Here is a 14,341-nt window from a genome sequence, read left to right on the forward strand (position 1 = left end):
GTATCTTGATCTTCTAGCTGTAGCTGTTGGTGCCATAATACTGTGGCATGTTCCCAACGGCCATCATATCCTCGAAGCTAACAATGCGATCCAACTCAAGAAAGTCGTTGTTTAGGAGAGTTTGAGATATTGTGAACAGGTCATCCTTTGAGATTGCATGTGGTGACTGCGAGTCGACTTGCCATTCGTGGTTGCTCAATTGCACCGGATTCATTCCGCGCGTCAAGTTGTTAACAGTCTGGGGCAAATCTGGACTGACTTGGGCGTGATTTGAATTGAATATAGGGCCTTCAACTCCAAAGGCCGTGATTGATCGCGGTATAGTCTGGCCTGTAGTCGCTCCCTGTAACTCCTTGTATTGATCTTGCAGCCTGTTGAATAGCTGGTCAAAGAAGTTGGGAGACTTATCCGTTTTTTCTGCCTGTTCAAGACCAGTCCATCGATCGGACATGCCCGTCAAATTATCCATGAGCTTTTTGAATTCTTTGGCTAAAGGGGTACTGTAGTATTGAGAGTGAACTGCAAGACCGTGTCAGAGCTGGTCATACGAGTATTCTGATATCTTACCCAGCAGAGTTCTGGCACTGACGAAGGCGCATATCCCCATTTGCGGCGGCACAGCGCGAGCTGATGGATAGCCTCCGAGATATTTGGTTGTGATATTTGCCGTCTCTATGGCGGCGTTGAGACAGTTCTCGGCACTAAAATGACTGGGGAGGTTCAGGCTGAGAAGCTCAGAGTCCGGGTATGCAATACGCTCGTGGAGGAGGATTACGGAAGTGTTGTGCGTCGCATTGGCTAGTGTCATGCTGGGGTCCATTACGCCAGGCATTATCTTGCGCGAAACGCCAGAATCTTTCCATTGCTGAGGCAGATACATCTTCCAGCTGGCTTTGTCAGTAACAAGCGCAGCTCAAGGAACAGTACTTACTGTACTAAGCGGAGATCAAGTTCTTTGAACTTGGTCAGCCAAAGAGATACTTCCTGTCTATTGGAGAAGTCCACGGCAGGCTGTAGGAAGCTTTTTGAAATCTGGCAAAGTGAGTCGATTGACTGGATATAATAAGCCAAAGCACCAATCTTGGAAATATCCCCAGTTGCCTTGCCCCTAGCCAGGACGTTGCAGCTACTCGCTGGTCCGTTAACACCACCAGCATTACTTCCAACAGAGTAAGGACTCGTCCCGTGACTGTTGCGTGCTGTTGGCTCGTCCCAGTTTCCGAAGTAGGGTGTCACTGCTGGCTCGTTGTGGAACCAGCTCCCACCGCATATAGGCAGTCTTCGACAAACATCGGCTGAATTAATGCCTGGACTCCATCTTGAATGTGTCAGCCATGTCACTTGAAAGAGAGGAAAGAGATCTTACCCTTTGATAATAGATGAGATTCTGTCAAGGATGAAGACATTCCAGAAGATCCGTCTTCTTTCCTCTTCCTCCAGCCAATCTCGTGGCTCTGGTAGCGATGAGCTATCTGACAATAACCCTCTCTTGCGTTGATGCACTTCGGGTTCAACAGAAAGTCCCATGTACTCGACTGTTCGTGTCAGAGACCCAATGACAGGCCAGGCCTTTTCCAAGTTGCCATTTCCAATCTAAACTGGTATTAGGAGTGTTGATATAGTCAAGAATCACAACATACCGCGGTGAATGCAATCATGATGAGTGCTTGCAAATTCTCCGTCGTCAGACCCTCCATCGCATCCATCATCACACGCTTTCGTAACCTTGCCACCTCGCTATTGATAAAAGTATTATCCAGTGGGTTGCCATTGATCTCGACATAGCGCAGAGAAGCTATCATCATTGCCTCAAGCACAATTGTCATGCGATGCTCAGTGTCTTTCTGAATGCGGTCATGGAAGCCTCTCATAATTATCATTGGTATCCATGGCTGGATGTTGTCGAAATGTGCCTCGACTAGCTTTTCCAAATGGTCTTGGATAATATCGATCTTGCATAATGAATGCTGACGAGTTTGTTGCTGAGTGGTATCTTGATTACTGGCTTGATGCTGCTCCTCGACTGCATCTCGCCTTCTTCTCTTGAAAAGTTCGGAGACCTTTCTGTATGGGTCGTATTCATACTGCCTTTTGCGAGTCGGCTCAATATTTTGATTCAGCTTCTGCAACTCGCCGGCAAGAGTAGAAAGGACTGCCTCCAGGGGCGTTGGACTGCTATCACTTGTCCTGCCGCCTGAGAAATCACGATTTGTACCTTCAGAGCCTTGTGCACCTTGGCCATGTTCTGAGCCGAACAATGCTTTTTCGACCTTTTCTGTTGTTCTCAATGAGTATGCGTTCTGATGAAGCCATGGGTTTCACTTGATGTATACCTAACCGCTGATTGAGGCTCTCGACAGCACCACCTTTCAAACCTGGTTTCGTCCGACGATTTTCATAAACACAAGGTGCACCTGGACAACGTGAATAATAGGCCCATTGGCCCTGGTCTTTGCTGTAAACTCACCCAATCGCTCACAGTTGGAACAAGATGGTCTCTGTCTGGAACACTTGAGTTTCCGTTTCCGGCAGCCACTGCAGGATGGGAGCTCGGCTTCGGGGGAGTCATCGTGCGACATTTCCATCGTGTCCGGAAGTGACGTGAAAGTTGGAACAAGGTCGAATCATTTCTACCATCGGCGAACTTGCCACTAACATGGCTGGCTAGCTCAAATTTGAGTGGAGGTCCCTGAGCGATTCATTTACCAGCTGCATTACCCCGCAAACCGACTCGGTAGCTCACCTTCGGCGATGATGATTGGTGGTTGTCACAGTGGAATGCTGTCACGAGGGTTGTGACAGGGGAGCATGGCTCTGCGCTAGAACATATTGGGCACGGCTCTCGCGTATCCATCGGCCGATGCTCCCACCGAGGCTATACCCGGTCTTCAGGGTAGCTCTTGTGCACACTCTTGCTGACATGGACTCTCAAATCAGTGCTATTTATCTTCTAGTTTAGAGGTGAAATTGCCGGGTTGCAGTTCTATAGTGAAATTGGAGACATTTTATCGGATACCTGTGCGACTGACGGCTGTTTACTCCGAAGGGCTTTATCCTTAATTGGAAGAGAAAGGTCCGTTTCGAGGCCCTTTTACCACCATTTTTCCTCCCTCATCCAATAATTGGCGTATTCTAGACTCATCGAGATGGTCCAGCCACATCAACTCTTCTCTTAACACGAACCTTCAATATGCTCAAACCGCAGGCTAACGCTTCTCGAGAACTTGTCTCATTGGATGGTGTCTGGAATTTTGCAATCTCCCAATTGGTCGACATTGACGATGAAAGAGCTTGGGAACGGAACATACCGCCAAAGCTCCAAGTTCCTGTTCCCGCCAGCTATAACGACATTTTCGTTGACTCCAGTATTCGCAACCATGTTGGCTGGGTCTACTATCAAAGGCGCTTCACCATCCCACTTAGCTGGTCTCAACGTCGTTGCTTTCTGCGCTTTGACGCTGCCACGCATCGGGGGCGCGTGTACATCGACGATCAATTCGTAGTTGAACATATTGGGGGCTATACCCCATTCGAGGTGGACATCTCGGATATTGTCGAGCCTGGCAAGCAAGGTCGCCTTACCGTGGCGGTCAACAATGAACTTGACTGGCACACTATTCCACCAGGAAGGACAGAGACTCTCAAGAATGGCAAGCGAAAGCAACATTATCAGCATGACTTTTTCAACTACGCAGGGCTTGCAAGATCTGTATGGTTGTTCACTGTGCCCAGTATCTCTGTCAAGGATATCACAGTTGTCACCAAAGTGGAGGGGACTACTGGTATCGTGGACTTTAATATCGCTACCAGTATCCCTCTCGACCATCAATCAGTCAAGGTAACACTCCTGGACGAGGATGAATGCCCCGTCAGTCACTCTTCTGAATTAAATGGCTCGCTGGTCGTTGAATCGGTTCATCTTTGGCAACCAGGAGCCGCATATCTCTATCAACTTCGCGTACAAATCTTCTCCGGGAACACAATAGTAGACACCTACGAACTACCGGTTGGAATAAGAACAGTCGAGGTCTCAGGAAACAAATTTCTTATCAATGGAAAGCCATTCTACTTTACAGGATTTGGTAAACACGAAGATACACCAATCCGAGGCAAAGGCCATGACCCAGCCTACATGATCCACGACTTTCAGCTGATGAAGTGGATGGGAGCCAACTCTTTCAGAACTTCCCATTACCCGTACGCAGAAGAGGTCCTGGAGTATGCAGATCGTCACGGAGTCGTTGTCATCAACGAGACAGCTGCAGTTGGCCTCAACCTGACCATTGTCGCTGGTCTCTTTGGGCACAAGCCGATACCGACCTTCTCACCAGAGACGATTAACGACGAAACACGCGCCGCCCACGCTCAAGCTATACGTGAGCTTATTGCCCGCGATAAGAATCACCCTAGTGTTGTCATGTGGACCGTTGCAAACGAACCTGCGGCTAGCGAGCCTGGGGTGAGAGAGTATATGGAGCCACTTGTCAGACTAAACCGCGAATTGGATCCGACACGGCCTATTTGCTTCGCCAACGAGAATCAAGCCAATATTCACACTGATCTCATTGCAGTTCTTTTTGATGTGATTTGCCTCAACAGGTACTACGGCTGGTATCTTAACACTGGCGACCTTGAGGAAGCTGAGCGAGGTCTGGAGGAATGTCTACGAAGTTGGGAGGGCAAATACAACAAACCCATCATTATGACAGAGTATGGTGCTGATACTCTTTCTGGATTGCATACGGTTGGAGATAAACCTTGGAGTGAGGAATATCAGAGCCGAGTCCTGGAAATGTCACATCGAGTATTTGATAAGGTGGAGAGTGTAGTTGGAGAGCAAGTCTGGAATTTTGCGGATTTCCAGACGTCGTCTAGCTTTATTTTTAGGGTTGATGGTAACAAGAAAGGTGTATTCACGCGGGATCGGAGACCAAAGAGCGCTGTGCAGGTGTTGAGGAAGAGGTGGACTGAGATGGAAGCTAATAAGTTATCTCATAAATGATGGTATTATTCAGAACTAGTGAATCAGAATTCCTGTTAAACTACCGTTATGCTATTGTGTATGAAGATGTCCCAAAGCATGCTTGCTAGTTCCAAGCATGATAATACATTAAACCGATAATGACAAGACAGGCTTTTCTGTGAGGCCCAGCGTCAAAATAGCTTACCTACTACATCGTAACCATTCAATCAACATTCTGCGGACAGCTTTCCGGTGGCGGCCACACATGCAGCATCCAGACCATTCATTATAGACCTCCTGACGCTGCTTAAACGCGTCAATCATGCCATTTCCCTGCTGAACCTCAGTCCAGAACATTAATATTCCATGCTTTTCCCGATATTTGCCCGTTAGCCGTCAACAAGGACTAGCTCATGCCAGAATTCAAGGCGTGTTTTGCGAACGCTGCCCGTAACATGCCAATCACGGTAAGGCCATGGTTTGAGGTGGCCGGTGCAGGAGGAATCATCGGCCGATGAAAAAGCCGGACTACCGTAACTGTCAAAAAACCTGTCATGGATGACCTGACACAGCGCTTGTGGCCTTGCAATTCCGCACTACTACTCTACTCTGGGGTTAGACCCATCATCCCCCGCATTGCAACAATAGCAGCACACCACTTCCTCGGTTTCTCGCTACCAATCTGTGGGGGATCCGGGGAACGAGCGGCACTCGACAGGCGAATTGTCGATGCAAATCATGTGTACAGCATCACGTTGGTCGGAATTCTCGCCGACGGTATCTGGTTCACTGGTAGATATAAATAAGAGTGCCACTGCAGATCATTGACTTCATCTCAAAACAACAGATTTCCATTTATATTTGGCTCAAGAAGAAAACGACAAGAGAGAAGAATCAACAATGGCGAAAAACCTCGAAAATGTCGACATCGTCCAGGCTGAGCATGAGCATGACGAGAAAAGAGGGACTGGTGATGTAGCACCGACCTCTGCATTTGCGAGCTTGACGCGTGCTCAATGCGTCAGGAAGTTCTGGCGACTCTACATCACCGGGCTGGGTGTCTCCCTGGCGGGAATGTATGTACCAGCTCTGAGCCACCAACTTTGAAGTTTGGAGTGCTGATTCATTTATCAACAGGTATGCTGGATATGCCAACTCAGTCATCGGGAGTATCATTGCCAACGAAGGCTTCATCGAGTACTTTGCCACCGTCAAAGATCCACAAACCGGCAAACCAGCTCTCAACTCGCAGCATATCTCTCTTTGGGCGGCATGCTACTTTGTCACCTCCATTTTGATCCAGACTATCGCTCCAGTCACTGCAGACAAATTCGGTCGCAAATTCAACATGTGGGGAGTGACATTCTTTCTGACTCTAGTAGGTGTCCGTTCAACTCCAACCACGGCAGCATAGCTCTAACAGACAACTATCAGTCTATTGTAATCCAGGTCATTGCGCCCAATTGGTGGACTCTTCTCATCGCTAGGCTCGTGGCTGGCTGTGCAGGCGGTATGATGGGAACATCAGTCATGGTCTACATGTCAGAGGTTGCTCTCCCTCAATTCCGTGGCGCTCTTCTGGGCAGCTTCTCCCTTGCGTTTGCGTTGGGTCAAGTCTTCCTCGCCATTGCTTTGAAGGTCCTTGAGGAGACGAATCCATTGGCCTTCCGTCATATCTTTTACTCAGAGTTCGTCTTCACTGGACTTTGGCTTTTCCCTATGCTTTATCTTCCCGAGACACCCTGTAAGTTCCCGTGACATCTGTTCCATCGAGACGAATAGCTGACATGGAACCTTCAGCTTGGTATGCATCAAAGGGCAGACACGAGGAAGGCAAGAAGGCCCTGAAGCGACTTGTCGGTAATGTCGAAGGGTACGATATCGATCGTGAGTACTCGGTTCTTCAGTATGAGATGGATGAGTCCTCAGCAACCGCCAAATCCGGCAATGAAAACTCGGACTGGAAAGCTCTCTTCACTAGCAAGATCAACATGAAGAGAGCCATTATCTCAACTCTTCCCTTCACGTTCCAAAACATTGTTGGAGTCCCCTTGATGTTCGGTTACACAACATACTTCTTTCAACTGGCTGGAGTCAGTGACCCATTCTTGGGTAACATGGTCAAGCAGATGGTTCTTGTAGTAGGTATCATCATTTCCTTCTACACCGTTGACAAGGTTGGCCGAAGAACGCTCGTCATCGGCGGTGGTGCCGCAATGGCGACCATCTGCTTCATTGTTGGCGGTTTGGGTTTTATGAAGCAGACCAGCGCTTCGGGGATGGCGTTGGTAGCCTTGTGTTCTCTTTGGGCATTTGTGTATGCAAACACACTCGCTCCTATTGGTATGTTGTGATCAATTACTCGGGTCACTGTGTAACTAACCCTTTGAAGGCTGGATCAGCTTGGTCGAGATATCGAGCCCAAGCCTGCGTGCAAAGACGACATCGATTGCAGTAACAATCCAATACGCCACTGGTATTTTATTCGTACGTCAACGCAACCAAGGTCACAAGTTCTTATCTAACCTCGATTCAGAATTATACCGTTCCCCTCATGTTGTCGAATCAGAATGCTGGGTGGGGTCAAAAGATTGGCCTTTTCTTTGGCGGTATCACCTTGGTGTACTTGATTCCCTGCATCCTCATGTTCCCCGAAACGAAGGGTCGAACGTACCATGAGTTGGATGAACTATTCGAGCGACGCGTTTCGGCTTGGAAATTTGCGTCGACAAGAACCTCACATCAGGAGGAACTTGAGGCCAATGCTGAGGGAGAGAAAGTCTAAAGAATGAGGGCTGATTTTATTAGAGGCTAAGACGACAAGAAGGTGGTGACGAGAGATACATGATTGGCGCAGAGATTACGCTTATTAGTCTATTAAGCGTAATTGCCTAGAAATTGTTAATATGCAAATTTACTGCCTTTTCTTAAATACGTTATAGATTTGTGACATGAAAAAGACATGCAGGTTAGTCTTTGTCATGGGTGATAGATAAGAAAACTAGATAAGATAAGATAGATAGTGGATACTACCCCTTTTCATTTACTGGGCGAGCTCTTCCTCCCACGTAGCCCATCTATACCAAGAAGAGCCAACCTTCTCAATCCAAATGCACCGACATCTCATAGCTCTCGAGATTTGTCACAGAATTTGGCGCTGAAATGGTATATCACGGAATACCAAGCAAAGGGTGTCAAAACTGCAGGTAAGCTTCGGTATTGCCCAACAGCCAATTGGTGGTCAATGCGTTCTTACAAGATTATACAGAAAAGCACATAAAAAGGCAAGTAGAAATCGTAGTTCCCTATCAAGCAGGAAATAACCACATGCAGTGCGACGAAAAGCGTCCACAGTGTTCGCGTTGCTTGACTCTGAGCAGAATCTGTTCTGGTTATAGAGATCAATCAAGCCTATTGTTTCGAGACGAAACCTTCAAGACGAAAGATAAGATCCAGCAGCGTAAGAGACTACAGCATGAACGAGAGACCAAGCGCAAGAAGATTACGAACTCGTCGGTTCTGGAGACGTCTCTGATGAAGTACGGGGCTCCACATCCTCCCTTGCTCCCTTCAAAGGAAGAGATCGCCATATGCCATTTTTATCACTCTACTGTCGAGAACCTATCGACCCATGATCCGGCGCTTTACCTCCATGAGGAACTACCGCGTCTCCATGCTGCATCACGGCAGGGTTCGGCTCTGCACTTGGCATTAGAAGCAGTGTCGCTTGTCGCTTCCGCGGAAATCATACCCCATGCTGCCCAGCTGGGCCTGAATCGATACATCACAGCCGTCCAAGCCCTGAGGGAAGCAATGAAAACTGAGGGACTGAGCTCAGATTACCAGTCGCTTTATGGTGTTCTGCTCCTTTGTGGCTACGAGGTCGGGCTCTGAACCTCCAATGTCCACTGACGTCTGGGTATAGAACTGACACGTCTTAGACCATCACTGGCCATGTTTCTATGCCTTCGGCATGGGGAACCCATGTGGATGGAGCACTGGCTCTTTTGAAGCTTCGAGCAACTCACGACTCTCCCTTCTCACGCAGTATGTACTTCTTCATCCAGAAGAATGTGGTAAGATGCAGAATTCCTATACTTGCAACAGAAGCTTCATACTTACTCCGGCAGGTCATGAGCCAGATGCAAATCTGTCAACCTGTTGATGAAATATTCACGCAAGGGCTTCCCTCTCCATGTCAAGACCCCGAGATCTACCTGCTTTCAATAGCGGCTGGCATACCACGGCTTCAACACCAAAGTATCGACCTTGCGCAACTCGGGACGATTGATGTAAAGAGGATAGTCCACGATGCTAACAAGTTGGATTTCCGTCTGTCAGCATGGGCGCAGGGACTCCCATCTGCTTGGTCCTACGCCACTGCATTTAATATCAACAATGATGCACGCTCAGACTATGCTCCACGGAGCATTCACAAATATGCTCACTTTTACACGGCTCGCGTATGGAACTTCTACCGTGTCTCGCAGCTAATTCTGCTTTCAATTCGACTTCGCGCCTCGTCTATCTTACCTTCACCATCAGATAGCAGCGAGATTAGACAGAGAATGGCTGCATTAGTGGACGATATATGCGCAACAGTTCCTTATCTTCTGGGCAAAGATCTCTGCAAGATGAACCTCCAGTTCGTCACTAACCAGAGGAGGCAGGAAGTCTCTTTGCTGAACCCAGGTTCAAATGTCAAAAGATCCGGGAATCTACAAACTGGAAAGTTCTCTCTCATATGGCCTTTATTTGTCGCTTGTAGCGCCACGGAAATATCCCAACAGCAAAAGGGTTGGATACGCAAACAGCTGCAATATCTTGCACGAGACGGTGTTCCTATTGCTCAAACAGTCTGCGATGCGGAGAGCCAGATACTCCATGGTAGGCCTGAAGTATTTCGCTTTGACTGCGTGTGAAACCTCGGCCGGCACTTCAAGGAACGGACGATCGCAAAACTGTAGGTTTTAAGCATTGAGAGATACTGTTATGAGACAATACTATTTTCGCACAAATAAGTTTATGCACCTTCATTCAAGAGCGTGCAAAAGAAACGAACTCCTCATCCTCGAGGAGCTTCTCCATTGCTGCTGTTGTCAAACCAACAACCACATCCAGACCACCATCCTTCAGCCTGGGCAAAATCATCATAGTGCCATCCGAGCCTTCACCAGGTATACGAACAGCTTCCAGTGTGCCAATGGCAGCGCCCCATTTATGCCCATAAACGCCAAGATCAGCCCATGAAGACTCAACAACATCCGGGCCTAGGAAGCCATTAAAGGACAATTTGAAGTCGGTAGGGTCAGGTCTCGACTTCAGTAGCCCAATAGTTGAAGTGATCCTTCCGGGACTGTTGAAGTCGCTCAAAGACTTCCGTATCGTGGCTGAAGCTTGCTTTAATCCGTTGTTTGATACAATGGAAGCCACGCTGATCTTCTCGGTAACGCAGCCCATTGAAGCATTACCCATATAAGAAGGTGGCAGTGGAGGGCTCATTCGGTTGCGAATGTTAACTGCAAAGCCAAAGCGCGATGTTGAGTCCTCTCCAGGGGGACTACTGAAGACTCCAGAATGCATTCGTGCCAAAGTCATGTGCTGCCATATAAAGGCACAGAGAGCATCATGTGAGGAGAATGCCCCTGCTTCTTCTTTGAGCTTTGCAAGAGACTCCGGCGAGAAGTGAAACAGATGGCTGGCGAGTGGAGGCATCTGGAATCCAGACATACTCGATAGATCACCATCCGAGGAGTGAGGAGTAGGCATCAGAACGTACTCAGGAAAGGTACCAACGTCGACGTTGCCAAGATCCCCTACCATCAAGGGACTGCGATCGTTGGATGGTCCATCAAACGTGGAAAAGGATCCAGAGCCACCGCTAGCCACAGCAGTATTATGTGACCAGGTGCTCAGGATGGCGTCTAAGGCCGACGCGTCACATGCCGAGTGATGAACTCCCACTGTCAGCAGAAGGCCACCTTTGACAAAGTTAGCTTGAGCTGCAAAGACAGGCTGGTTGGGCCCCTGCGGCATGACATCAATAGGGCCGACCTGGGCTGTAGCGAATTCTGCCAAGGGAAAGTTTTTCTCCCTTAATTCTGCATAGGATGGCAGCGTATCGGTGAGATCCTTGTACCTGTACAGCGATTTAGTCATCGAGTGTCTAAATGAGTCTTTCAAAGAGATAGCACGTACGGGAACCTGAGTCCAGCTGGCGAGTCGAGAATCTGGACCTTTCGGTTCTTGGGTTCTTGTCCTTCTTCCGGGCCCTACCCAATCAATGATATTAGCAACCGTTAATCCGGATGTCGAATTTATTACTTACAATTTGTCCAGATATCCAAGGAATGGAAGTGACAGTGTGAGCCAATCCCTTCTTCAAGTTCTCATATCTGCATCCGTCAGTCTCCTGTCTTGCATATTGTCATTTACGAGACTCACATCTGCCACTTATCCATGCTAGGATTGGTCGGAAAGCAAAGGACCAAACGGATACCATATAGCCTGGGCATATTCATATCCAATGGCGTGAGCTTTTGGTTTGCAGAGGGCGGCTGTAGGCCATAATGCTCCAAAGCTACAAGAGAGGGATCTTGCTCTCCCTGAGTAGTGGGTGTCTCGGACTGGAAACTGAGAGTAGAAGGCATTGTGATGATAGGAAAATATGCGAACGGTGAGCGAAATAAAGACGAAAAAGAGGGAAAACGACTTCTTAAATAAATGATCTAAGATTGTTATGGTAGTTGTTTGAGCCTGTCTATGAAGCTAATTTTGGACTCTTTCGATGTTGATTGGACAGCTCAATGTATACTACATTTGGTTAGTATGTTGAGTCCCGAGCGGTGTCTATGTTGTACTCCGTAAGCCAGGGTCAGTATAAACCCTGGTCGTTAGTGGCCCAAGTTACCATCGTTTTATCGGACAGTTCCGTATGTCGACAAATACGCATCTACCAATTGAAATTCATGGATGAGCGAACAATGGGGCTATATTAGTCGTCGACGATCTTTAGCCAAATGAGGCTGATAATATCACGAGCATGAGTTCTGTATATGAAGTGAAGGGTGGTGTATTGCCTTGGCGAGTACTGCTATTACGTAACGCTCATATCTATCTTAGGGTTAATTGATCCGTATTAACTCAAGGAATATTGCTATTGCAAGGTATACTGCGACAACATCATTGGCTTAGTCGGGCCTTAGAACAGTGAGATGTGCAGATCAAAGTAGGGAGTCAAGGGCAATAACATTACACCTGTTTCTCTAGTTCTGTCTAACAAATTGTTTGTTGTGTGACTTGAAGAGCTTAGATTGGTCTAAGAGCTTCCCCGTTGATGACTGAAAGAAGTCGACCTGTAGGTTCTGGGCATCCTGGAACCGAATAGTCGCATAGCTAAAGTCATCTGCATACGCAAATGCGTTGCCCGTAGCATTCTTCCCTACAGCGCTCAGCCCCTCGATGTTTCCAGTACCTCCTGACACAATGTACATAGGAGCCTTGGGGTCTTTCATTCCCGCAGCATCAACAGTCCCGTTGTAAATTGGGTAGAAGCGTTGTGAGTTATGCACATGCCCAAAGACAGCCAAGTCAACGCCGTACTTGTAGAACAACCCTTCAAATGCCTGTTGGCAAGGCTTGCAACCTTCATCACCAGTGGTGTACCAAGGGCGGTGACCTGCAACAATGACCCACGGTGTGACTGTACGGTCAACTGATGCAAGGTCGGCTTCCAGAAACTGAAGTTGCTGATTGGGACTACCAAAAGGTCCGCTGTTGAGATTTGCTGAGCCACCTGGAGCATCAGGTGCGTTGGGAAAGTCGGTTTCAGTATCAATCATGACGACATGTGCCATACCGTATTCGAAGGAGAACCAGAATGGCGGATTTGCCAGTTGCTTAGCCTTGTTTGCGTTCACTCTTGCCGTGTCATCGGAAGAGGTTGAAGGGAAGGCAAGAGGCATCACTTGGCCGAATCTGTACATGAAATCGGTGAAGTTCTTCTGACCTTCAGGGCAGAGGTTGTTGAGGATGGGGATCTCTTCACATGCTGCTTCATGGTTCCCTGGGCTGACCATGTAAGGCTTTCGACCAGAGATGGGAGCTAACTGATTGTAGAATGTCTCTAGAATGGCTTGATAAGCCTCTTCGCCATGAAGCAGATTCTTGGGCTTCAGGAACCAATCATCGGCGTATGCAAGATCTCCAGGATGAATGATGAATTCGTAATCGTCGGCTGTTGTTGCAAGACGGCCGATGGTTGTGTGGTTCAAGGCAGGTTGAACATTGGGGATAACATCTCGCTTCGTTTGATCCATGTTGATGGTGAAACCATCCTCTCCATAAACACCAAGGTCGATGATGGCGTTAATAGCGAATGGCGTCTTGTCTCCAGCTGCCCGAGGACTGAGGAACTGATCGGTAACTGAACTTTTAGAGACAATCTTGTAGTAGTATTTCGTTGCTGGAGACAGATTGCCAAGAGTTACAGCGTTGGCCCAGGTGCGAGAAGTGGGATATGTCAATGATATATCCGAGCATGCTTGCTTATCAAGGTTGTCTTTTGAAAGGCCGTATTGCACGCAAGGTTTGGCTTGCTTGGCGTAGGTATTCCAGCCGATAGTTACACCTGGCAGGCTTGAGCGATGAATCGTACTATAGTTTGACGTTATACTTACTATTTGGACCATCTAGCGACAGTCTTTGCTGTACTGGGGTTGAGAGATCAGACGGGATAGGCGGGAAGCTGACCTTGGCTAAAGCGCCGGTCGCAAATAAAAATATACCAGCAATCATGTCTTGGGATCGGTTTAACTTGCTGCAAAATCAATTTGAAGTCCTCAACTCAAGCCTGCAAGTTTGGTTGAAATCGCCCCTGACGCATTTTAGATCTTTCATCTTGCACTTTATACCTATTATGTTTTTACGTATTTTAGATAATTGTGCCGGATAGCCGACTGGATACCTTAGCTTCTGTAGGTATCCTGATTGAGAGTATGCTCCGAGGCCATATGCATGAAGTCTGTCGCATTTCCATCTTTGCTTGTGAATACCAATCAGCGCGTGGTTATTCAGCAGCATCTGATTGGTAGAGCACCTTGGTTAAGTCGGTCACCCAAAACGGCAGGCAAATGTCTATCATACAACTCCACTAACTAGACTTTGACATTCTTGGGCCGAGGCCTGGTGTATTTACTGGCAAAAGTTCCAGCTGCCAATTCTGTTGTCTGCTTCTGTTGTGAAGCTACGGACCTCCTGCCCTGTATATCTTCCGCGTCGAGAGAGAAAGCAGTAGGTGTCACGCACTTGGCACAGGAAGAGCTGTGATTGGTTGAAAACAAGAAGGGCGGAACTGTGTAGGGTAGGACGCCAAATGGT

General features: G+C 47.9%; 6 protein-coding genes across 6 annotated transcripts; 3 read left to right on the forward strand and 3 right to left on the reverse strand.

Annotated features, from left to right (window-relative positions):
* Positions 1-13: 13 nt before the first annotated feature.
* Positions 14-2,569, reverse strand: FMAN_05268 (uncharacterized protein; the record flags this gene model as incomplete). The annotated part of the gene is made up of 7 exons (XM_041828095.1): positions 14-519; positions 568-887; positions 932-1,318; positions 1,367-1,593; positions 1,641-2,275; positions 2,334-2,414; positions 2,464-2,569. 7 exons carry the CDS (start codon positions 2,567-2,569, stop codon positions 14-16), a joined length of 2,262 nt encoding a protein of 753 aa, XP_041678992.1.
* Positions 2,570-3,190: 621 nt separating this feature from the next.
* On the forward strand, positions 3,191-5,002 carry FMAN_05267 (putative b-glucuronidase; the record flags this gene model as incomplete). Its single annotated transcript, XM_041828096.1, has 1 exon — positions 3,191-5,002. One exon carries the CDS (start codon positions 3,191-3,193, stop codon positions 5,000-5,002), a length of 1,812 nt encoding a protein of 603 aa, XP_041678993.1.
* An 861-nt stretch (positions 5,003-5,863) lies between these two features.
* On the forward strand, positions 5,864-7,748 carry FMAN_05266 (uncharacterized protein; the record flags this gene model as incomplete). The annotated part of the gene is made up of 6 exons (XM_041828097.1): positions 5,864-6,039; positions 6,101-6,341; positions 6,398-6,707; positions 6,764-7,306; positions 7,356-7,450; positions 7,500-7,748. The coding sequence occupies 6 exons, from the start codon at positions 5,864-5,866 to the stop codon at positions 7,746-7,748; spliced, it is 1,614 nt and encodes a 537-aa protein (XP_041678994.1).
* Positions 7,749-8,290: 542 nt separating this feature from the next.
* FMAN_05265 (uncharacterized protein) lies at positions 8,291-9,885 on the forward strand (the record flags this gene model as incomplete). Its single annotated transcript, XM_041828099.1, has 3 exons — positions 8,291-8,845; positions 8,905-9,039; positions 9,094-9,885. The coding sequence occupies 3 exons, from the start codon at positions 8,291-8,293 to the stop codon at positions 9,883-9,885; spliced, it is 1,482 nt and encodes a 493-aa protein (XP_041678995.1).
* Positions 9,886-10,000: 115 nt separating this feature from the next.
* Positions 10,001-11,613, reverse strand: FMAN_05264 (uncharacterized protein; the record flags this gene model as incomplete). The annotated part of the gene is made up of 4 exons (XM_041828100.1): positions 10,001-11,102; positions 11,162-11,235; positions 11,292-11,358; positions 11,408-11,613. The coding sequence occupies 4 exons, from the start codon at positions 11,611-11,613 to the stop codon at positions 10,001-10,003; spliced, it is 1,449 nt and encodes a 482-aa protein (XP_041678996.1).
* Positions 11,614-12,228: 615 nt separating this feature from the next.
* FMAN_05263 (uncharacterized protein) lies at positions 12,229-13,759 on the reverse strand (the record flags this gene model as incomplete). The annotated part of the gene is made up of 2 exons (XM_041828101.1): positions 12,229-13,592; positions 13,642-13,759. 2 exons carry the CDS (start codon positions 13,757-13,759, stop codon positions 12,229-12,231), a joined length of 1,482 nt encoding a protein of 493 aa, XP_041678997.1.
* Positions 13,760-14,341: the final 582 nt, after the last annotated feature.

This window comes from Fusarium mangiferae (assembly GCF_900044065.1).
Source record: "Fusarium mangiferae strain MRC7560 genome assembly, contig: FMAN_scaffold002, whole genome shotgun sequence".
Classification (NCBI taxonomy): Eukaryota; Fungi; Ascomycota; class Sordariomycetes; order Hypocreales; family Nectriaceae; genus Fusarium; species Fusarium mangiferae.